Source organism: Vulpes vulpes, chromosome 12 (assembly GCF_048418805.1).
Source record: "Vulpes vulpes isolate BD-2025 chromosome 12, VulVul3, whole genome shotgun sequence".
Taxonomy (NCBI): domain Eukaryota; kingdom Metazoa; phylum Chordata; class Mammalia; order Carnivora; family Canidae; genus Vulpes; species Vulpes vulpes.
Window position 1 is genome coordinate 111,436,527 of NC_132791.1, and position 23,487 is coordinate 111,460,013.

The 23,487-nt window shown below is 39.2% G+C and overlaps 2 protein-coding genes across 3 annotated transcripts; both read right to left on the reverse strand.

Annotated features, from left to right (window-relative positions):
• Positions 1–305: 305 nt before the first annotated feature.
• On the reverse strand, positions 306–1,238 carry LOC112920194 (olfactory receptor 10D1B-like). Its single transcript, XM_025998845.2, has one exon. It carries the CDS (start codon positions 1,236–1,238, stop codon positions 306–308), a length of 933 nt encoding a protein of 310 aa, XP_025854630.2.
• A 9,624-nt stretch (positions 1,239–10,862) lies between these two features.
• On the reverse strand, positions 10,863–21,118 carry LOC112920195 (olfactory receptor 8G5-like). 2 transcript variants are annotated; one of them, XM_072729459.1, is made up of 3 exons: positions 18,951–21,118; positions 14,019–14,208; positions 10,863–13,443 (listed from the first exon to the last, which is right to left on the reverse strand). In XM_072729459.1, exon 3 carries the CDS (start codon positions 13,424–13,426, stop codon positions 12,491–12,493), a length of 936 nt encoding a protein of 311 aa, XP_072585560.1. In that variant the 5' UTR covers positions 13,427–13,443; positions 14,019–14,208; positions 18,951–21,118; the 3' UTR covers positions 10,863–12,490. The 2 variants fall into 2 exon arrangements, with proteins under 2 accessions (XP_072585560.1, XP_072585561.1); XM_072729460.1 differs by having other exon boundaries at positions 18,896–21,073.
• Positions 21,119–23,487: the final 2,369 nt, after the last annotated feature.

Here is a 23,487-nt window from a genome sequence, read left to right on the forward strand (position 1 = left end):
TAATCATGCCAGCCAAAATGAAGAAGTGCTGGAGTACGGGAAAAGGCACAAGAAGCAGAAGATGTGGGAGGAGAAAAACAGGAGAAGAAAACAGAGTGAAGAACAGAGGACTAGGCGTTCTTGCCAACTGGGAAGAGATAATTCATCCTAGGCAAGATAATTTATTAGTTTTGTGACCTTGAATAATTCACTTTATGGCTTCAAACCTTAGCTTCTGTATCCGCAAAAGGGGCCTCTATATCACACAAAAGGAAATACCTTTTGTAAACAATGTGATGCTAGTAAAGTGTAGCTACCAATCTCCATCACTTCTCAGGAAAGAAGGCTACTTGCTGTAGCACCTTCCTCAGAGAATATTTTACTTCTTTATTTCTTAGGCTGTAGATCAACGGATTCAGCATAGGAGTGACCAGGTTATTCAGGACCTGAACAGTTGCATTGAGCCAGGGATTGGGGGTGGGCTGCAGGTAGATGAGGACCACTGGCATAAAGGAGAGGAGGATGGCAGTGAGGTGGGCACTGCAGGTGGAAAAGGCACGGCGTCTGCCTTCAGGAGATCGGATCTGCAGGATGGAACACACAATGCAGCTGTAGGAGGTGAGGATGAGAAGGAAGCAACTGAGGGGCATGAGGCCCACGCTGATGAAGCCCACCATCTCCAGGGCTGAGGTATCAGCACAAGCCAGCTTCAGCATCACCGGGATATCACAGAAGTAATAGTCCACATCATTGACGCCACAGTAGGGCAACTGGAAGGTGAGAGTGGTTAGAAAGGTGGCCTGAATGCCGCCAAAAAAGGAGGTCCCCATAGCCAGGATGGCACACACTCTGTGGTTCATGATCACCATGTAGCGTAGTGGGTAACATATGGCGACAAAGCGGTCATAGGCCATCACTGTGTACAGGAAGCACTCGGTACAGCCCAGGAAATGGTAGAAGAAGAGCTGGGACACACAGCCTGCATAGGAGATGACCCGGCTGTTCCCTGAGAGGTAGAAGAGCATCTTGGGGGAACTCACAGAAGGGAAAAATATGTCGCACACAGACAGTTGACACAGGAAGAAGTACATAGGAGTGTGAAGCCGAGTGGAGGAGATAATCGCCAGTAGGATGAGCAGGTTCCCCATAAGAGTGAAGATATAGAAGCTCAAAAACAGGACAAAGAGCATGTTCTCCAGACCCTCGGTGTGTGGGATGCCCAGCAGGATAAACTTGGTCACCACTGAGGCATTCCTCATCTTTGTCAGATGTTGGACTTCACAAAAGAATGGAAGTATCCAAAGTGTGAACGCTGATGTAAAACTAAGAAGCTCTTTGATGAATGGGTAGGTCTCATGTTTTAACAGTCAACAATCAACTTTATGCAAGGACATTTCTATGTAAAAAGATAGACAATAACAATTCTTGACTGTATTCTGAAAAACTTTGATTTTGGCCAAAATAGGTTAAGTTCACTGTATCTATCTTTTTCACAGATTACAGTTAAAAACTCTGGAGGTGCACCTGGCTGGCTCAGTCAGAAGAGCATGCCACTCTTGATCTCAGGATTGTGAATTCAAGCCCCATGCTGGGTGTAGAGATTATATAAATAAACAAAACTTTAAAAAAAACTCTAGATAAAGTACAAGATGTGTTTACCTAAAAACCCTGGAAAGTAAATAGAAGGAAATAGATTGTGAAAAGGAGACAAAATCTGGAGAAGCCCACACTGATGTGTTTCTACTTTTTCCTCTTTTCTCCTGTGCCTTTGAGCTGGGAAAGGGTGACAATTACGGATTTGTGTGGTGACTGCCCCAAATGAGGAAATTCCAATAGATAACCCATCTTTTTGACTGGAGAACCCAATAGAAGGTGTTCACAGGTTCAAAAAGTGTGAGGTTAATAACTGGGTTTTTTCCCTCTCTTCTTTTCTTCCAGCCTAACCCCGAGGCAATTCTGGAAATTACATGGCAGCAGTATGAGCAATAAAAATTTGGAGACAAATTCCAATTTCTGGAGAGAAGATTCTCACATGAAAAGAGAAAGGGATAGAATATTTGTGTAGGAACAGACTTACCAGGATATACATTTAGATGTATTTCAAAGTGTTTGTTATATTTTAATAAAGTTATTAACTTAAGGAAAGGAAGAGAGAAAAAATAACCCAAACCAACATGTAATTACAATGCTAGATGCAGAGAAAAATGAAGACTCCAAAGAGTCAGTCATATCCTGAAAAAAAAAAAGTCATCTGTGTTTACTAGCAGCAGCTTGTTACTAGAGCAACAAGAAACTCTAGACATGCTAGAAGATTCTCTGAGTGAACTTCTGACTTAATTGGACCCAGTTCTTGAAGAAGGTTCATCATAACCTCCCCCTGGTAACCTTCCTCCTTTGGTCAGTGAAGACTCAGAGTTCATTGATTCTTGACTGTGACCAGGGACAATGATTAATTTGCCCTTAAAGGTACTTTCTCTAATGAGTCCATGATCCTCTTGATTTCTAAGTCCTTTTCAAATAAGAATCATCTTTAAGAACTGAAAATCTAGCAGGTCCCAACAATTGGATCCCAATACTTCAGTGGGTAAGAAGCAAAAAGTGTCAGTGACCGGTGAGAAAAAATCTGAACACTCACATTGTTCACAGGGAACATGGTGGAATTTTCTGCAGTATAACAAGACAACCCAAGTCCTGTTCTCTGGTTCTCAGAAGAACACAGCATATCCCAGCCACAGGAACTGAGATTAGGTGTTTATAAAAGAAGGTGCCAAGAGTATATACCATCAAGAATTGGACATGCTCATTCCCTCTGGTTCATCTGCTTCAGATCCCTTTGGGCATTTCTCATGATGCACTCAGTGATAGCTCTGAGGGAGCAATTATATTAAAGTTAATCACATTGACTCCCCAAGCAAAATACTCTGGGAAACGAACTAGGGGTGGTGGAAGGGGAGGAGGGCGGAGGGTGGGGGGGAATGGGTGACGGGCACTGAGGGGGACACTTGATGGGATGAGCACTGGGTGTTTTTCTGTATGTTGGTAAATTGAACACCAATAAAAATTAATTTATTTAAAAAAATAATAATAGATGCTTTGAAATGAAAAATATCTGTATCCCTTCCAAGTGTGCTTGTCTGGAGAATGGACTCTAATACTGACTTCAAGGCTTTAGGCTAAATCCTTTTTTATTTTTTTTTATTTTGCTTCCCATACTTGCCTATCCTTACATGTGGTAATATGACAACACTTTATTTTCTAGTATGTAAACATTTTAGAACTATGTAGATATCTACAATGAATATCACTGTTGTAGGCAAGATGTAATAAATAATAAGGAATTATTTAACTATTATGTGTTTTTTCTAGCAAATGCACCTTACAAAACAGCATTAATAAATTAAGTACATTTAAAGGAAGGTTATAAATTGGTAAAGTGTCTTTAAAACCTTCTCTTATGAAAATAGTTTAATAAAAATAACAGTGATATGGATTGAGCATTTGTCAGGTACTCTGCTAATTTATTTTTATGTTCTTCAACTTAAGTTGAATGCTTCAATTTAAGTCTCAAAACAACCTTATTAAGTAGGAGAGGAATAATAGCACCCACGGGGCACCTGGATGGCTCAGGGTTGAGTGTCTGCCTTTGGCTCAGGTTGTGATCCCGGGGTCCTGGGATGGAGTCCTATATCCAGCTCCCTGCAGGGAGCCTGCTTTTCCCTCTGCCTATGTATCTGCCTTGTTCTCTGTGTCTCTCATGAATAAATAAATAAAAATGTTAAAAATAATGTAAAAGGGATCCCTGGGTGGCGCAGTGGTTTGGCGCTTGCCTTTGGCCCAGGGCGTGATCCCGGAGACCCGGGATCGAATCCCACATCAGGCTCCCGGTGCATGGAGCCTGCTTCTCCCTCTGCCTATGTCTCTGCCTCTCTCTCTCTCTCTGTGTGACTATCATAAATAAATAAAAATTATTTAAAAAAAATAATGTAAAAAAATAAAAGCACCAACAATTTAGAACTTAATCACATAGCTAGAAAAGGACTGAGCTGAGATAAATCCCAAGTCTGATTCCAGATCAAAGCCTCAAGCACTTCTGCTGAGAGAACTCCTGGGACATTTTGATTAGAAAAGCAGAAACTCATTTCTATAGGAGCTGCTATCCAGAATTTTTGTGTGCTTTTCCATGATAAATAACCAGTTAAAAAAAAAGAATGCAACTAATAAGTTAGATTTCATTTTAGTACAGAAAAAAATTAATGGGATAGGATGCTTTGTGAAGGATTGAATTTCTATCACTATTAGGGTTTAAGTATGAGTAAGATGACATTCTTGCAGGTTTGTGATGACCTTGTACTCCTTATTTTAATGCAAGATTATCCTACATATATCCTTAATGTCCTTTATAACTTTGAGATTCTTTACACATTCTTCTCAAGTGCACATGGAACTTTCTCCAGAATAGACCACATACTGGGTCACAAATCGGGTCTGAACTGATACCAAAAGATCGGGATAGTCCCCTGTATATTCTCCGACCATAATGCCTTGAAATTAGAACTCAACCACAACAAGAAGTTTGGAAGGACCACAAACACGTGGAGGTTAAGGACCATCCTGCTAAAAGATGAAAAGGTCAACCAGGAAATTAAGGAAGAATTAAAAAGATTCATGGTAACTAATGAGAATGAAGATACAACCGTTCAAAATCTTTGGGATGCAGCAAAAGCAGTCCTGAGGGGAAATACATCGCAATACAAGCATCCATTCAAAAACTGGAAAGAACTCAAATTCAAAAGCTCATCTTACACATAAAGGAACTAGAGAAAAAGCAACAAATAGACCCCACCCCCAGCAGAAGAGACAGTTAATTAAAATTCGAGCAGAACTAAATGATATCGAGACCAAAAGAACTGTGGAACAGATCAACAGACCCAGGAGTTGGTTCTTTGAAAGAATTAATAAGATAGATAAACCATTAGCCAACCTTATTAAAAAGAAGAGAGAGAAGACTCAAATTAATAAAATCATGAATGAGAAAGGAGAGATCACTACCAACACTAAGGAAATACAAACGATTTTAAAAACATATTATGAACAGCTGTACGCCAATAAATTAGGAAATCTAGAAGAAATGAATGCATTCCTGGAAAGCCACAAACTACCAAAACTGGAGCAGGAAGAAATAGAAAACCTGAACAGGCCAATAACCAGGGAGGAAATTGAAGCAGTCATCAAAAACCTCCCAAGACACAAGAGTCCAGGGCCAGATGGCTTCCCAGGGGAATTCTATCAAACGTTTAAAGAAGAAATCATACCTATTCTACTAAAGCTGTTTGGAAAGATAGAAAGAGATGGAGTACTTCCAAATTCGTTCTATGAGGCCAGCATCACCTTAATTCCGAAACCAGACAAAGACCCCACCAAAAAGGATAATTACAGACCAATATCCCTGATGAACATGGATGCAAAAATTCTCAACAAGATACTAGCCAATAGGATCCAACAACACATTAAGAAAATTATTCACCATGACCAAGTAGGATTTATCCCCGGGACACAAGGCTGGTTCAACACTCGTAAAACCATCAATGTGATTCATCATATCAGCAAGAGAAAAACCAAGAACCATATGATACTCTCATTAGATGCAGAGAAAGCATTTGACAAAATACAGCATCCATTCCTGATCAAAACCCTTCAGAGTGTTGGGATAGAGGGAACTTTCCTCGACATCTTAAAGGCCATTTACGAAAAGCCCACAGCAAATATCATTCTCAATGGGGAAGCACTGGGAGCCTTTCCCCTAAGATCAGGAACAAGACAGGGATGTCCACTCTCACCACTGCTGTTCAACATAGTTCTGGAAGTCCTCGCCTCAGCAATCAGACAACAAAAAGACATTAAAGGCATTCAAATTGGCAAAGAAGAAGTCAAACTCTCCCTCTTCGCCGATGACATGATACTCTACATAGAAAACCCAAAAGCCTCCACCCCAAGATTGCTAGAACTCATACAGCAATTTGGTAGCGTGGCAGGATACAAAATCAATGCCCAGAAATCAATGGCATTTCTATACACTAACAATGAGACTGAAGAAAGAGAAATTAAGGTGTCAATCCCATTTACAATTGCACCCAAAAGCATAAGATACCTAGGAATAAACCTAACCAAAGAGGTAAAAGATCTATACCCTAAAAACTATAGAACACTTCTGAAAGAAATTGAGGAAGACACAAAGAGATGGAAAAATATTCCATGCTCATGGATTGGCAGAATTAATATTGTAAAAATGTCAATGTTACCCAGGGCAATTTACACGTTTAATGCAATCCCTATCAAAATACCATGGACTTTCTTCAGAGAGCTAGAACAAATTATTTTAAGATTTGTGTGGAATCAGAAAAGACCCCGAATAGCCAGGGGAATTTTAAAAAAGAAAACCATATCTGGGGGCATCACAATGCCAGATTTCAGGTTGTACTACAAAGCTGTGGTCATCAAGACAGTGTGGTACTGGCACAAAAACAGACACATAGATCAATGGAACAGAATAGATAACCCAGAAGTGGACCCTGAAATGTATGGTCATCTAATATTCGATAAAGGAGGAAAGACTATCCATTGGAAGAAAGACAGTCTCTTCAATAAATGGTGCTGGGAAAATTGGACATCCACATGCAGAAGAATGAAACTGGACCACTCTCTTTCACCATACACAAAGATAAACTCAAAATGGATGAGAGATCTAAATGTGAGACAGGAGTCCATCAAAATCATAGAAGAGAACACAGGCAACACCCTTTTTGAGCTCGGCCACAGTAACTTCTTGCAAGATACATCCACAAAGGCAAAAGAAACAAAAGCAAAAATGAACTATTGGGACTTCATCAAGATAAGAAGCTTTTGCACAGCATACAGTCAACAAAACTAAAAGACAACGTACAGAATGGGAGAAGATATTTGCAAATGACATATCAGATAAAGGGCTAGTTTCCAAAATCTATAAAGAACTTATTAAACTCAACACCAAAGAAAGAAACAATCCAATCATGAAATGGGCAAAAGACATGAAGAGAAATCTCACAGAGGAAGACATGGACATGGCCAACATGCACATGAGAAAATGCTCTGCATCACTTGCCATCAGGGAAATACAAATCAAAACCACAATGAGATACCACCTCACCCCAGTGAGAATGGGGAAAATTAACAAGGCAGGAAACAACAAATGCTGGAGAGGATGCGGAGAAAAGGGAACCCTCTTACACTGTTGGTGGGAATGTGAACTGGTGCAGCCACTCTGGAAAACTGTGTGGAGGTTCCTCAAAGAGTTAAAAATAGACCTGCCCTAGACCCAGCAATTGCACTGTTGGGGATTTACCCCAAAGATTCAGATGCAATGAAACGTCGGGACACCTGCACCCCGATGTTTCTATCAGCAATGGCCACAATAGCCAAACTGTGGAAGGAGCCTCGGTGTCCATCGAAAGATGAATGGATAAAGAAGATGTGGTTTATGTATACAATGGAATATTACTCAGCCATTAGAAACGACAAATACCCACCATTTGCTTCAACGTGGATGGAACTGGAGGGTATTATGCTGAGTGAAATAAGTCAATCGGAGGACAAACAGTGTATGTTCTCGTTCATTTGGGGAATATAAATAATAGTGAAAGGGAATATAAAGGAAGGGAAAAGAAATGTTGGGAAATATCAGGAAGGGAGACAGAACATAAAGACTCCTAACTCGGGGAAACGAACTAGGGGTGGTGGAAGGGGAGGAGGGCGGGTGTTGGAGGGGAATGGGTGACGGGCACTGAGGTGGACACTTGACGGGATGAGCACTGGGTGTTTTTCTGTATGTTGGTAAATTGAACACCAATAAAAATTAATTTAAAAAAATTAAAAATAAAACCAAACTGGACACTGCTAAAAAAAAAAAACAAAACAAAACTTTGATATTCTTTGATTTTTTTACGTTGTTCATCTTTTCAAATATATCTGAGAAGATACAATAAAGGTTAACAAATGGTTCTTCTGGTGAAAAGAAATGAGATCTCTGAAGAAGAGACCTCTGAGCATGATTGTTCTAGGCCCAAATACAAAATTCAGTGCATAAGAAGACAGTACTGTTCCTCCTGTAACACTGAACATATGTGGCTTACCAAGCCATTAACATTATAATGGTAAGCCTGGATTCTTGGTATCTTGGTGCCAAACATATGAAATAAAATCATACTTGTTTTCTAGAATATACTGTAGCTACAGATAAAAAATAAAGCAAACTCCAAGATTACCTAAGTATCACATAGTCTTAAGAAAAAAACACAATTTAAAAATGACCTAAAACTGAAGGAAATTCAGAATGTCACTAAATATGGATAATGAATTATAGTAGGTCAGAGGATTTTTATTTGTTATAAACTCCATTTAGGAAAGTCAAGTAAGGGAAGTGAGCAAAGTATGGTTTGTAATATTCTCTGACTATACACTTTTACCCCATAAATTGGCACTTTAGATACCTCATTTCATTTCACTTTTATGCCCCCTTTTTAAATAGTTCCCAAAACATGATATGACTGGGAGAATGATTAAAGACTCCATTGTGGGATAGGGTGGAGGAGGGGAGATATCCAAAGCGAAGATTTGAGCAGAGAAGTAAAGGGCACCTTGCACAAGGTCATGTCATGGAGTCTGAGCAGGAGAAGATCCTCGAGATAAGCATTTGTATTTGGTTTTTTGGATGTCACTGCAGAGAAGATTTTACTAACATTGGGATGGGACATAAGATAAATGGCTGCACATATAGCAGAGCACCAGCTGAAGAATGCTGGTGGTTGAAGGAAGCTCAGTGATAATGATCACTTGGGCTTGCGAACAGATGACTTTGAGATTCTCAGTGTTTCACTGGTCATGAGCCCAGTGGTGTTGTGATTTATGTGCATGGGTGTCATGTCATTCACATCCAGCTAATCCCAAGTTTGTCCATTCGATAAGAATAAGTATCTCTTTATCTGCTCTTCCAGGATTGGTCTAGATTCTTCCAGGGATTGTTGTGACTCTCAAACTCACTCAAACTAGGGTATTTTCCTCTTTTTTATTATTTAAATTAAATTAGCCAACATATAGTACATCATTGGTTTCAGATGTAGAGTTCAATAATTCATCTGTTGCATGTTACACCCAGGGCTCATCACATCACATGCCCTTCTTAATACCCATCACCCAGTTACTCCATCCCCCACTCACTTCCCCTCCAGCAACCCTCAGTTTGTTTCCTATAGTTAAGAGTTTCTCATGGTTTTTCTCCCTCTCTAATGACTTCCCATTCAGTTTTCCCTCCCTTCTCCTATGATCCTCTGTGCTATTTCTTATATTTCCACATGAGTGAAACCATATGATAATTGTCTTCCTCCAGCTGACTTATTTCACTCAGTATAATACCCTCCAGTTCCATCCATGTTGATGTAAATGGTAAGTATTCATCCTTTCTGAGAGCTAAGTAATATTACATTTGCATATATATGCCACATATTCCTTATCCATTCATCTGTCAAAGGATATCTTGGCTCTTTCCACAGTTTGGCTATTGTGGACATTGCTGCTATGAACGTTGGGGTGTGCATGCCCCCTTGGATCACTACATTTGTATACTTAGGGTAAATCTTTGGTGTGAGGTGGTATCTCATTGTGGTTTTGATTTGTATTTCCCTGATGCCAAGTGATGCTGAGCATTTTTTCATGTGGCTGTTAGTCATTTGTAAATCTTCTTTCAAAAAATGTCTGTTCATGTCTTCTGCCCATTTCTTATCTGGGCTATTTGTTTTTTGGGTGTTGAGTATGATAAGTCCTTTTAGATCTTGGATACTAGCCCTTTATCTGATATGCCCGTTGAAAATATCTTCTCACATTCTGTAGGTTGCCTTTTAGTTTTGTTAACTGTTTCCTTTGTTGTGCAGATTTTTTAAAATTTAAATTCAATTTGCCAACTGTGCAGATTTTATCTTGATGAGGTTACAATAGTTCATTTTTGCTTTGTTTCCCATGGCTTTGAAAAGGTGTCTAGCAAGAAGTTGCTGTAGCCGAGGTCGAAAATGTTGCTACCTGTGTTCTCTTCTAGGATTTTGATGGATTCCTGTCTCATATTTAGGGATCACTTTCTAAAGGAGGTTCTCTGTTTCTCCTGAAGCTTACCTCTTTACCTTTCTCACTTTCTAGCTTGTATATAGACTAACATACACAAGGACCTGTGCGTTTAAGCTTAGAAAATCAAAGAACTCCAGAGGTTTAGTAGTCAGCATGGTAATATAGAGCAGAAGAGAACATAATTCTGACTGAGCAAAAAGTTATTGCTATAACAGAAAGAATGAAAATAGAGAAAACAGAAATCTTATGATTTTTCCCTAACTTCACCACATGTTTATTGTTTGAGTTTAGAAAATAAAAGAGAGGGGTGCTTGGGTGGCTCATTTGGTTGGGTGTCTAACACTAGATTTCGGCTCAGGGTCGTGGGATCAAGCTCTGTGTCAGGCTCTGCACACATCAGGGAATCTGAGATTCTTTCTTCCTCTCCCTCTACCCCTCCCCCTACTTGTGTTTTTTCTCTCTTCCTCTCTCTATCAAATAAATAAATAAATAAATCTTTTTTAAAAAGGAAAAAGAAAATGAAAAATAGAGGGCCTAGGAGGTAAGTTACAGGGCAGAGGAAGCCTCTAAGCACAACTGGTCTGGGGTTTGCAGTTAGGTGGACACACACACACACACACACACACAGGAATATTACTCAGCCATAAAAAAGGATGAGATCCTGCCATTTGGGACAACATAGACAGATCTGGATATATTATGCCAAGTGAAATAAGTCAGTCAGAGAAAAAAAACTATATGATTTCACTTATATGTAGGATCTTACAAAGCAAAACAAATGAAAAAACAAAGCAGAAATAGACCCATAAATACAGAGAACAAACTGATAGTTGCCAGAGGGGAAGAGGTGGCAGATGAAAAAAATGAGTGAAGGTGAAAGGGAGGTACAGGTGTCCAGTTATTAAATGAATAATCACTAGAATGAAAGGTACAGTATGGGGAAGATGGTCAGTGTTGCTGTTTTGGTGTTGTATGGTAAAAGATGATAGTTATACTTGTGATGAGCATAAAGTAATGGACAGAGTTGCCAAATCACTATGTTGTACCCCTGAAACTAATGTATGTCAACTATACTAAAAAAAAAAACAATAAAAATAAATAAAAGAGGGATCAAAGAACAAAAGTTAAAATAGTAAAAGGTATCTGCTGGAGGCAGTAATCAAGGTCTTATATTTAAATACTTAGTAGCAATAAATATCCCCTCTGCCAAGATAGGTGAAATTCTTTGGGTAGAGTGGCCTAGATGTGATTGTTTGGGTCCCAGATATCATTCTGCCAAGGATTTCCCATGTTGACCCTTCAGATTTCAAGTCTACTTAATTTTGTTTAGTCTCTAAGGCTGCATACTTGAATTCAAGAATAAATTAGACTTGCTTCAGGGACTTCTTGGTTGTTGACAGGACTTAATGACTTGAAAAATCAGGTATTTACAAGCTACCATTTCTTTGTTGCAATGCACAACAGAACAAACTCAGGAATAATATTTCTTAATCCTTGCAACAAAGGATGCTACCAATTATCTTAAAGATCCTTAAAGAATTCTCCAAAGTTCCATTTCTTTGATTTAAACTAAAGCCAGAAAGCCACAGATATCAGTTTAAGGGATTAATGCATGAAGACCGCATGGAATAAATGCTGGGTTTTATATAAATGTTTTATAGAGGGAAAATGAATATCAGGAATAATTATCAAGGACCTACTACGTAGCAGACATTCTGCTATTTGAAGATATGGCAGTGAGCCATAGGTACAGGGATCTACTTAATGAAGATTACAGTCTAGTGTGGACTTGGACAATAAATAGACCATTACAAACTAGAATACTAGAGGTCAAAGCAGGAGAATATTGGACTGGGCACAACAACAACACATACGTGAGTCTGTAGCTTATATTTTAAAGTTCTGGTTAGGTTTTTTCTAGGTATGACATATGGTGGGAAAGAAGCTTTCCTAGGCAAGAGATATACAAAAGCTAAATATTACATCATTATATTGCTGTCATTTTTAATTGTCTTTGCACAGAAAAATGGAGATTGCTAACCACTGCTAAGAGATACTTTCACTATGGTTGAGAACTGAGTGCTTATCAGTTGTACAAAGGACAGGGGGAAGAGGTGATGGCAATGGTATTTGTGGGTCCATGAATCCAGATCATCCTTAGTACTTCTAATCTGTGTCTCAGAGATACTCATGAGAGCAAAATTCAGAGAGAGCAATGGCATCAAAAGCCATGGGAGTAAGAAATCCTGTCAATAGAATTCCACTCAGTGAGGATGTATACTAACAGATGGGCTAAAATTAAACATATCAATTCATACAACCTAAGAGACAATGACAGGCTAGTAAAAGATCCTGTTATTTCTGATCACAAGAATATTCTTCTCTCTAAGATTTTCTTCAGGGCAGCATTGACATCCTTATTCCTCAGGCTGTAGATCAGGGGGTTCAGCATGGGCACAATGATGGTATAAAAAACAGAGGACACTTTCCCTTGGTCCATGGAGCTCACAGATGACGGCTGCAGGTACATGAATGCAGCAGATCCAAAGAAGACAGCAACAGCTGAGATGTGAGAACTGCAGGTGCTGAAGGCTTTGGACCTGCCCTCAGTGGAGCGGATGCGGAGGATGCTGGAGAGGATGAAGACGTAGGAGGCAAGGATCATCAGGCTGGGGGCAAGGATATTAACTGTACTAAAGATTAGAATCACTAACTCATTGACATGGGTATTAGAACAGGAGAGTTTTAACAAGGAAAGAAGATCACAGAAGTAATGATTGATCACATCAAATTTGCAGAAATGAATCCTAAACATGCAACCTGTATGAACAAATGCACAAACCAGGGCTATAATATACACTCCTGAAATCAGGGAGAAACAAGCCTGATGGGCCATGATGACATTGTAAAGCAAGGGGCTACAGATGGCAACATAGCGGTCATAGGCCATTACTGCTAACATGTAACACTCTGCAATAGCAAAAACAAGGAAGAAATAGAGCTGAGTCATGCATTCAGGGTAGGAGATGACATTCATCTCTGTCACAAAGTTCTCCAGCATTTTGGGGGTAATGACAGTGGAATGGCAGAGATCGATGAAGGACAAGCTACTGAGGAAGTAATACATGGGCATGTGCAGGTGAACACTGAGCCCTATCAGCATGATCATGCCCAGGTTCCCCACCACCGTGACCACATAGATTCCTAGGAAGAGGAAGAAAAGGGGCAGCTGGAGTTCCGGTTGTTGTGTTAGCCCAGCGAGGATGAATTCAGTCACTGTGGAGTGATTTCCTGCTACCATTTTCCACTGAGTAGTTTCTGAAGGAGAGAGAGAAAACCATTGTTGTTGAGAAAATTTCATTATTCTTCTCTATCTAGAGTAATCATCCATGTAGTTGATTCATGACTTAGATATTCTCTTGGTCTCTACAATCATGTAATTGACCCAGAGGTTAATTTGCATTAGTTAGGATTCATTGTGACTTAATGTTTATTAAGCCTCATTTCCAAATATAATAAATATATTTCATATAAAAATAGATATGTTTCTAATCACTGAAAACTTGCTAAGTGTCTATTTTCCTATTTTGAACATTTCAATGATCATCAAGCCAATATTTTTAAGTGGAGACCTAGAAACTTAAATATTTAGAGAAGTCAAGGTAAATGAGGAATATTGACTTCATGACTACTTGGGTACAAAGGATACTTAAGAGTATCCTGCGATTAACTTCGAGTAGGAGTGCACAGAGTTCTTATTAATTTCAGTCCTTTCAATTTTAAAAATAATTATCAGGAAATTTCAATTTCTATATGAAATCTTCCGATGTTTAAATATTTTTCTTAAGATGAAATAATACCTGCAACTATCATTGTACCACGGTGTGGCTCACCTGAACTGGACCACAGTTAGTGGTTTTGTGTCCTGGACCAAGTACTTCTGTCTTCGCTTGAAAAGGCTGTATGAGTAGTGGTTAAATGGTAGGCCTTAAATTCAGAGTTTGATACGATCATTTAGTTACTAGCTGATACAGTTTTGGCTTTGATAAGTCAGACAATCTCTTTGTGTCTTGGCTTCTAAATCTGTAAAAGAGAAATAACAATATTACCTACCTATAAGCATTTGTATACACAACAATTTGTGCAAAAATGTGCAAGGCAGCTGATTCCTAACAACTCCAAATTGGAAACAACTCAAATGTGTGTTCATAAACTGATGAATAAACTGAATTCATCATAAATAGATTAATGAGTTGTAAAATACATCCATAAACATATACATACATACATACACATATGCGTATGTGCATACATACATACATAGAATGGAATACAATTCAGCATTTAAAAAGAAATAAATCACAAATACATGCAATAACACAAATCTCAAAAACATTGTGTTTTTTGAAATAAATTGCATAAAATTTACTTTTAAAGTTTGGAAGTATTCATTAGGGTAGCTAACTAGAATAGTGGTTTTCTTTGTGTGAGAATTTTTAGCAAGGGATTGGATTTATTTAATAAATATCAGATTTTATCTTTCTTCTTAGTTTTCCTAAAATGAAATTTCAACACGTTCACCAACTTTGAAAATGATCAAATGTGTTGTATTAGGTTTTTCGTTATAATTCTTTAACATTAAAAAATATTTTGCAGGGGTGCCTGGGAGGCTCAGTGAATTAAGTGTCCTGCTCTTGATTTTGACACAGGTCATGATCTCAGGGTCATAAGATCAAGTAGAGTAGGCACAGGTCATGATCCAAGGGTCATGAGATCAAGCCCAATGTGGGGCTCTGTGCTTAGCACTGAATCTGTTAGAGATTCTCTCTCTCTCCTTCTCTGGGAACTTCCCCTTCCTCACATACTCTGTCTCTCCCTCTGAAATAGATAAAATCTCTAAAAAATATTTTTGATTATGCAAAAATTTCTGCTTATTCACTCCTGAAATCAGCAAATTGTGGTACTTCTCTTTTTCCTTGATTTCTCATTCTAGAAGATTTTCAAATTTATTAATTAATTTAAGGAAAGCAACTTTTGGCTGTGTCGATTTTGTGAAATATATGATTATTTTCTATTTAGATTATTTCTAATAACTATTTTATTCTTTGCTAATTTCTTTATCATGATTGCCTATTCTTTCCCTAACTTCTTGAAATGGAAGCTTGCATCAATATCTTCAGCTTTTTTTTTTCTGACATGTACATATTAAGTTGTACATTTCTCTATAAGCCCCATTTTAGCTGCATCTCACAAGCTTTGATATATCAAATTTACAGTATCATCCAGTTAAAATATAATTTCTATTTCATTTTTTCATTGTCACAAAGATTATGGAGAAGTGAATTGTCACCTTTCCAGAAGTTAGGCTTGTTTTTTGTTTGTTTGTTTGTTTTTAGCTAGCCCTACTTTTAATTATTTTGTCTTAATTTCATTGTGGTCAGTGAGCATACTGTGAATGATCTAAAGTATTGCAAATTGCTCAGAATTCTTTATATTGAAGCATAAAGTCAGTTTTGTTTTGCTTTTTAAGATTTGCTTCTTTCTTTGAAAGAGAGAGAGCACATGAGCAGGAGCAGATGCAGAGGGAGAGGGAGAGAATCTCAAACAGGCTCAGTGCTGAGTGTGGAACCCAATGTGGGGCTTGATCTCACACCCCTGAGATCATGATCTGAGCCAAAATCAAGAGTTGGATGCTTAACCAACTGAGTCACCCAGGTCCCCCACAAGGTCAGTTTTTATAAGTATTCCCAATGCATTTTAAAATATGTTGTTTGTTTTTTGTAGGTCCTGTGATGCATATCATTTCAATTATATCCATTTTATTAACAATGCTGTTTAGCTCTTATATATGCATAGTGATTTTTTATTATCTGTTATTCTAATAGTTATTGAGATAAATGTGTCAGTGTCTCCCACCAAAGTTTCTGATTTGTCTATATTTCCCTTCAGGACTTAAATTAAAATCTGTATTGTTATGGAATGGCCCCCTTTATATTTAATAATGTGTCCTGGTTATAGTCTTCTTTATCTGATATTAATACATTATCATGAGATTTATTTTTGGCTAGTGTTTGCAGAGCATATAATTTTACATCTATTTAATATTTCTGCGTATTTTTTGAAAGATGCAACAAATAAAACAGTTATTTTAAAATAGAATCACATAAAATAGCAACAGGTAAGCATCAAGTACTTAGCATCAGATCTAACAAAATGTGTGCAATGTTTACTCACTGAAACTTTTAAATAATTTTGAGAAAAACAAGAGAAAATCTTAATAAGGAGAGAGATTTACCATATGCATGGATTAGAAGACTAGTAATAGTGTAAAGATATCCTTCCCAAATATAGAGATAGATCAACATATTCATTTCTTAGATATAAGTTCTAAACAGATAATCAATACATTAACACACCAAATCATCATTTGGCTACTTCTGGTCATCTCATAGATTTATAGAAAATATCAGTTTAGTCTGATATTGGAAGACAATCAAGATACTGATTCTCAATAGATTATACCCCCTTCTCTCTCATTCTGATATCTGGTAGTTAGATTCTATTTTTGATGTTTTCTTAAAACTCTAGAAACTCAAGCACATTTTAATGTGCTAGCTTTCATGCTCTGTATCCCTTCCTCCTTGTATCTGTGTTCACTTGATGTACATATATTGGATCAGTAAATGCCTTCCTTTCTGGAATCCAACTTGTCCAAGTCAAAGGAATTTTGCGTCAAGGTCAATACTTCAGTTGTTCACTTGAATATGACAAAGACATGGTTTATTGTTATTTCATACAGGCAATTGACACAGGTAATAATAATAGTGAGGTCATAGGTAACAGAGTTCTGTGGGCTGGTTGCTCTATAGTCAGATGTAGATGACCATATTTGAACACAGAGTGTTCAGAGATTTCTCAATATGGTTGAACAGAGATCTCTAGGGAGATTATGGTATTTTAAAAAATGATGAATGTAAATGTGATTATAATGAAAAACAGGAGATCTTTGATCCACCCTTCCTGTTTAGCCCTGTTCCTGAGAGATGATCTAATTTCTACAGAAGAGCACTGATAAAGTTTTTTCTAAAGTTTACCTCCACAGCTCTAAATAATTTGTTCATATTGCTATTTCTAGACTTGACAACTTTGAACATTAAATAAAATTTCCAAATTACAACTGGAATTACTTTTTATTAAAAAGTTAAAGTGGTGACCACCCCCTTCTCTGTCATTCTGATATCTGGTAGTTAGATCCTCTTTTTGATGTTTTCTTAATCACTTTTGGATCTTTAAAAATATTCTCAAAACTCTTTATTCATAACTTCCAAAATTCTCTCAACTCATCTGGAGAGATTTTGTTTAATACAGAATTTCTACTTCTATCCTAGGCATTGTGAGTCAGAATTTCTTTTTTTTTTTTTTTTGCAAACACACGAGGGTTTATTTACAAGCTCGAGCTTGGGTCCAAGTATATCGGACACAGCTGAGCAGAGACTTGGACCCCAAAGTGGGTTACAGCTGGTTTTTTTATAGGCTGGTCTAGGGGATTTTCAGAAGGGGTGGAGGAATTTCTCAAGTTCTGTTTACATTTTGATATGGGGCTTTAAAGGGCATTGAGCTCTGTTCTTATTCTAATAGGGGCTTTCTGCCCTTGGCTTGGGCTCTTCTTATTCTAATATGGGGCTTTCTAGGATGTTAAGCTGTAAGCTGTTTTCTTCCTGTAACTGAAGTAAGGTAAAGTTCAGCTCTTATTCTCAGGGGCCTGGGATGGCTGTACTTGTGCTAATGCTAAATTCGAGGTGGGATGGCCTTGATTTTTCTTGGCCTCCACATTTCCCCCTCTCAGAGGAACCTAAGGAAGGACCCAATCATGGGTCCAAGCTGATCTCAGAGTGAGCCAGTGGGAATGATTACATCATAATTCAAACCAACCTTATGCTGTTCTTGCTCCTGTTTACATCTAGCAAAACCTTTTCTGACTTTTGCCATAGATTCCCGGACTATTCCTGAGTGGTCAGTAAAGAAGCAACACTCCTCATTTGGGGTAACACATAACTCCCCCGCCCTTGCTTGCAAAAGCCTCTCTACAGTTAAGATGCTTCCATCTTTTTAACCCTTAAAAGACTTTTAAGTGAGAACGACACAGTCTTAGCTTTAGGGGATTGTCCTTGTCTGGTTGGCCTTTCCATTCTGGAACAAAGTCCTTGAGAACAGCGTGTGGATCAGCTGGCTGGACGTGGGTGTAGTGGACGCAGGGAGTAATCTCGTCGACCTTGAGAGCAGTGGGAATGGTCAGGATCACGATGTAAGATCTCTTCTAGCGAGGTTGAAGTGTCTGGTGTTGGTATCTCCACACGTACACCCAGTAACCCAGCCGGTATCGATGGGGGCCCAGGGGTGGCCCAGTCTCGTAGAGGGCCCTCAGCTTAGGCCACACCTGCTCATGGGTTTGTTTTAAACTTTGGAGGGAGAAAGGGAGTTGGTGATCAAATTCAGCAAGCACCTCGGGTTTTAAATTGGAGATAATAGGTGGAGGAAAACCGTACATGATCTCGTAGGGAGTCAGTCCCATCTTATATGGGGAATTCCTCACCCTATATAGGGTGAAGGGGAGGAGAGTCACCTAGTCCCTGCCAGTCTCCAGGGCTAATTTAGTTAAGGTCTCCTTTAATGTTCTGTTCATCCTCTCTACCTGTCCTGAGCTTTGGGGCCTATGTGCACAATGCAATTTCCAATCTGCCCCAAGTACTAGTGCCACTCCCCGTGTTACCTTAGAGACGAATCCTGGGCCATTGTCTGATCCAATCCTAACAGGAAAACCATACCTCGGTAAGATGTCTTCCTGCAGTTTCTTGGTCACGGTCTGCGCTGTTTCATGTTTGGTGGGAAATGCCTTTGTCCATCCTGGCAGACAGTTTGTGGCTGTGGGATCCTTAAGATGGTTTCCTTCCGTGCATCTGTCAACCATCTTTGTCCATCCTTTAATTTGTACCCAAGGTAGCTCACCTCCGCTCTGCAGATCTGGGCTTTTTTAGCTGAGGCCTGATATCCTAGAGCCACTATGGTTTGGAGAAAGTCCCTGGTGCTTCGCAGGCATGTGTCCTGGTCCTCCGCCGCCAACAGGATATCAAATGAGGGTGCTCGGAACAGAGCTCACCCAAGTCTTCGTGTAAGGTCTCATCGAAGACGGTCGGTGAATTTATGAATCCTTGTAGTAGTCGAGTCCAGGTGAGCTGGCCATTGATGCCTTTCTCAGGGTCCGTTCATTCAAAGGCCAAAAGGTCTTGGCTCTTGGGTGCTAAAGGCAGGCTGAAAAAGGCATCTTTTAAATAGAGGAGGGTGTATGGGTTTGGGACCGTAGGGTGCACACCCTCTACTCGGCGGTTGACTTCCCTTAAGTCCTGGACTGGCCTGTAATCGTTAGAGTGCGGTTTCTGAACCGGCAGCAAGGGAGTGTTCCATGCCGATTGGCAAGGCCTCAATATGCCCAAGTCTAGTAGTCGCCGTATGTGGGGTGTGATTCCCCTACACGCTACGAGAGGCATGGGGTATTGGTGGACCCTGACAGGGTCTGCCCCCAGCTTTAGTTCTATGTATATGACTGGTCAGTGCTGGCCCAGCCCAATTCCCCCAGTTTCTGCCCACGCTTGGGAAAATTCCACAGCCAACGGTCAATGTCAGTCATTGGGACTGAGGACATTTGGTGGAGACAATATCCATCTTCTAAACTCAGGACAAGCACCTGAATAGGGTGCCCCTCCTTGTTTAGGACTTTTGCCCCTTCGGGGTGGAAACAAATTTGTGCCCCCATCTTGGTGAGCAAATCCTAACAACAGGAAGGGACACTCAGGGATGACCATGAAGGAATGGGATACCGGGCCCATGCCGAGATTACCAGTTCTTCGGGTAGTCCATGAGTGCTGTTTGGTGCCCATGGCCCCTTGCACCCATGAAGTCTTGTTTGCCAATTTCCCTTGGGGTTGTAATAAAACCGAATGTTGTGCCCCAGTGTCCACTAGGAATTCAACAGGTTGTCCCTCCACTCAGAGTTACCCTGGGCTGGGGGAGGAGTGCCGAACCCCGACTCCCCTAGTCATCCAGGTCCTCCATCTCCAAGATCTTGGCAGGGGCCTTAGGTCTTTTGTTAAGACAGTCTTTGACCCGGTGGCCCTCTTCTTTGCAATAAGCACATTGGTTTTCGTTCAGCTTAGGGTGCTCCTGACAGGGACGAGGGCCATCCTCCTTACCTGTCCCTGAAGCCAGCTTCTTGTGGTGCCTCCGTCTTTCCTGTGGGTCTTCCATGGTTGTGGCCCCAGGATCTTGGCCAGGTTTCAGGTCTGCCGGTCACTTAGTTTGGTTTGTTGCTAGACTCTTTCTGCTACTATAAGTCCTGCAAGCTCTTCTCTCCTAGTATTCTCTCTAGGAAGGCTGCTGGACTCTCGTCCTTACCCTGTCTTCCATAACCATACCTCGGCCAGATTGGTAGGCTTGTGCGTAGCAGCCTGGAGACCTGCCATAGAGTCTGGCGGTGGACCCAGAGTCTCTTCTTACCTTCAGCCCAGTTGTGCACTTTGGGGAGTAAAAATGGTTTTAGCCAAGGAGGGAAATTCTCGATCATGTCCTGCCAGACCAGGATGTAGGGCACCTGGTCAGGGTGGCCATCCAGTTTGTCCCTGAAGATCACGGCCTTAACCATGCAGGAACTCTCCCGATGGCGTCCTGGAGGTCTCTCAGATCCTGGAGGAGCCCCCAAATATTGTGCCCAAATTGCGAATCCAAGAAACCACCAAGGATCCCACACTGATGCAAACACACGAGGGTTTATTAGCAAGCTCGAGCTTGGGTCCAAGTGTACCTGACACAGCGGAGCAGGAACTTGGACCCAGAATTTCTGAGGGTAAGAAAGTTTACAGAACTGAACTTTCTAAAAATAAGATTAGAAGAAAACACAACTCTCAAAGTAATTCTGGTAATTGTTTGGAAATAATTAGATAAAGAAATTGAAGTCAGCCTACTGGTTTAAATAGAGAACTTCAGGACTTTCTCTTTCCCTTCCTTTTTTTTTCTTTAAAAAATTAACTGAGTAAGCATTACTGAGAGACAACAAAATGTCAGACATTGAGCTGAGTAATAGAAATGTAAAAAAATAAAATGATGCATATCCTGGTCTAATAGCACTCAAAATCTAATTTCTATTCTGGCACATATTTTCTCAACACTTTCTAGAGATTAAGATGTAAATTTTGTGATCATCTAACTTACAGATTAAATAAAATTGGGAGGAATAGCCTCTAATCAAGAATGAAATTGATTGTTAACATGACCCAAAAGTCCTGTGCTAACAGGTAGAAAAATATTGTATAGAGATTTCATTTTAAGGAGGTCTAAGAGTCACTACAATTAAGCATAATGTGGCCATAAAAATCAGAGGGAAGTCAGAGAGAAATAAAAATTTTGAATGGTTTCTCTGATTCAGAGTTATGAACCTAAGGTATGTTTGAATTTTATTTATTTAAAACTATTTTTCCATTATTTATTTATCATAACCTAATGTCCATAGATTCAATATGAGGCTCTGAAAAATATATTTGCTTGTGAGCAAACTATGGCCCCCTATAAACAAAAGGACAAATCAAGCATATAAGGCTTGATATTATATTCAAGTTTGGTTATTAAAAATTGAGCCTATATGACAGTGGCAAAGTCTGGTCAGAGCTAATTAACAAGATTGTAAGTCATGTAACACCAAGAATGAGATAAAGCCACTGAATATCATAAACATTGAAAGCTTTTCCTTCTACTCTTTTACTTACTCGAACTATAGTAGTCATGGTGGAAAAGATAGTTGGAAATAGCACTATGGAATTAAACTCTGGAATTTTTCTTTTGTGAGTTCAGCTTGGTTTTAGAAATTCCTAATTCCCCAGGGTATCATGTAAATCCTGTGGTTTAACAATACTCCCACATTACTATAGCTTCTGCCCTAAAGGATTACCAGGACAATGCATCCAGACACTGAAAATAGTCCAAACAAATAAATTAAAATTTGGTGGAGAAAATAATTGTTAAGTTCTAATGTCAGTTTAAAAAAAATCTTCACATACGAGATTCATGGTTTGAGTATAATTCCTATGAAAACATAAAATAGGCATATTTCTTATTAAATCAATAAAGCCCATAGAATAGTGGATGATACAAATGGTGACGGGAGGGGCACCTGGGTGATTCAATTAGTTGAGCATCTGCCTTCAGCTCAGGTTATGATCCCGGGGTCCTGGAATGGAGCCAGGGCACTTGCTCAGTGGAGAGCCTGCTTTTCCCTCTCCCTCTACCCTTGCTCACCCTGCTCATGCTCATTCTCTCTTTCTCTCTCCCTCTCTCTCTCAAATAAATAAAGTTCTTTTTTTAAAAAAGGAAATGGGAGATTTTGATTTCACTTATAAAACTGCTAGACTATGATAATGAATAATCCACATACGATCTATAACAGAGCTCCCCCTGTGCAACTCAAGTGCCATAGAATTGGATTGTCTTGAAGTGATCACAATGGTCCTGAGGTATTGGTTTTAGCCCTTGGGTTAGTGGGGATAGCTAAGACTTACAGAGCCTCTTAGCTGGTCACCAACAGCCACAAAGTGTCTCATCCACTTAACCCATTAGGCCACATCACTATTAAATATTCTCTGTGTAGCATGAGGCTAGGAAGCACTGTGCTACACTTTTATCTGTAGTTCTGCATTAGTTATGGACATCCTTTATGAGGAAGGACATTGACAAGATAGAGGGCATACAGTAGCTATCAAGAGTTTGGGAAATATTTGAAGGTAATGGGATCACTTGCAGGCATCTTTATATATCCTAAGAAAAGCAAATGGGAAGAGATTTTATTTTGTATATATGTATAAAACATTTAGAAATATTCCCTTTAGCCAATGTAAGAAAAAACTATTCTAACATTTATTAGAAAGGGAATGAGCTATTTATTGCTAGTGATAAAATATACTCAACCATAAGCCAGATGATGATCTGCATTCTGGGACATTGGAGAAAAGATGTTCTTAATTGAATTTAGAATAAAGTACAAAAATCCACACTCCTTTGCTCCTCTCCACTCTTAGTTCTTGAGTATCATCTTTCTCTGCTACAAAACACTTGGCTTCTTTCAGTTCCTGGAATATGTCATGTTTTTTCAACTGCCTACCTTTTCATTTTCTATTTTTTCACATGAAATGGTTTCACCAACTCTTTGTCTCTCCGTTATCTGTTAAATATTATTTCTCTTTTCAAATCTCATTAAAGTTGAAATAATTATGGAAACATTTTCCAATTCTTTGTAATTGATAAGACCTTTAAACGAAATGC

Excerpts from the sequence above, each read along its gene's own strand:
- LOC112920194 (XM_025998845.2), bottom strand. The coding sequence starts at position 1,238 with ATGAGGAATGCCTCAGTGGTGACCAAGTTTATCCTGCTGGGCATCCCA.
- LOC112920195 (XM_072729459.1), bottom strand. The coding sequence starts at position 13,426 with ATGGTAGCAGGAAATCACTCCACAGTGACTGAATTCATCCTCGCTGGG.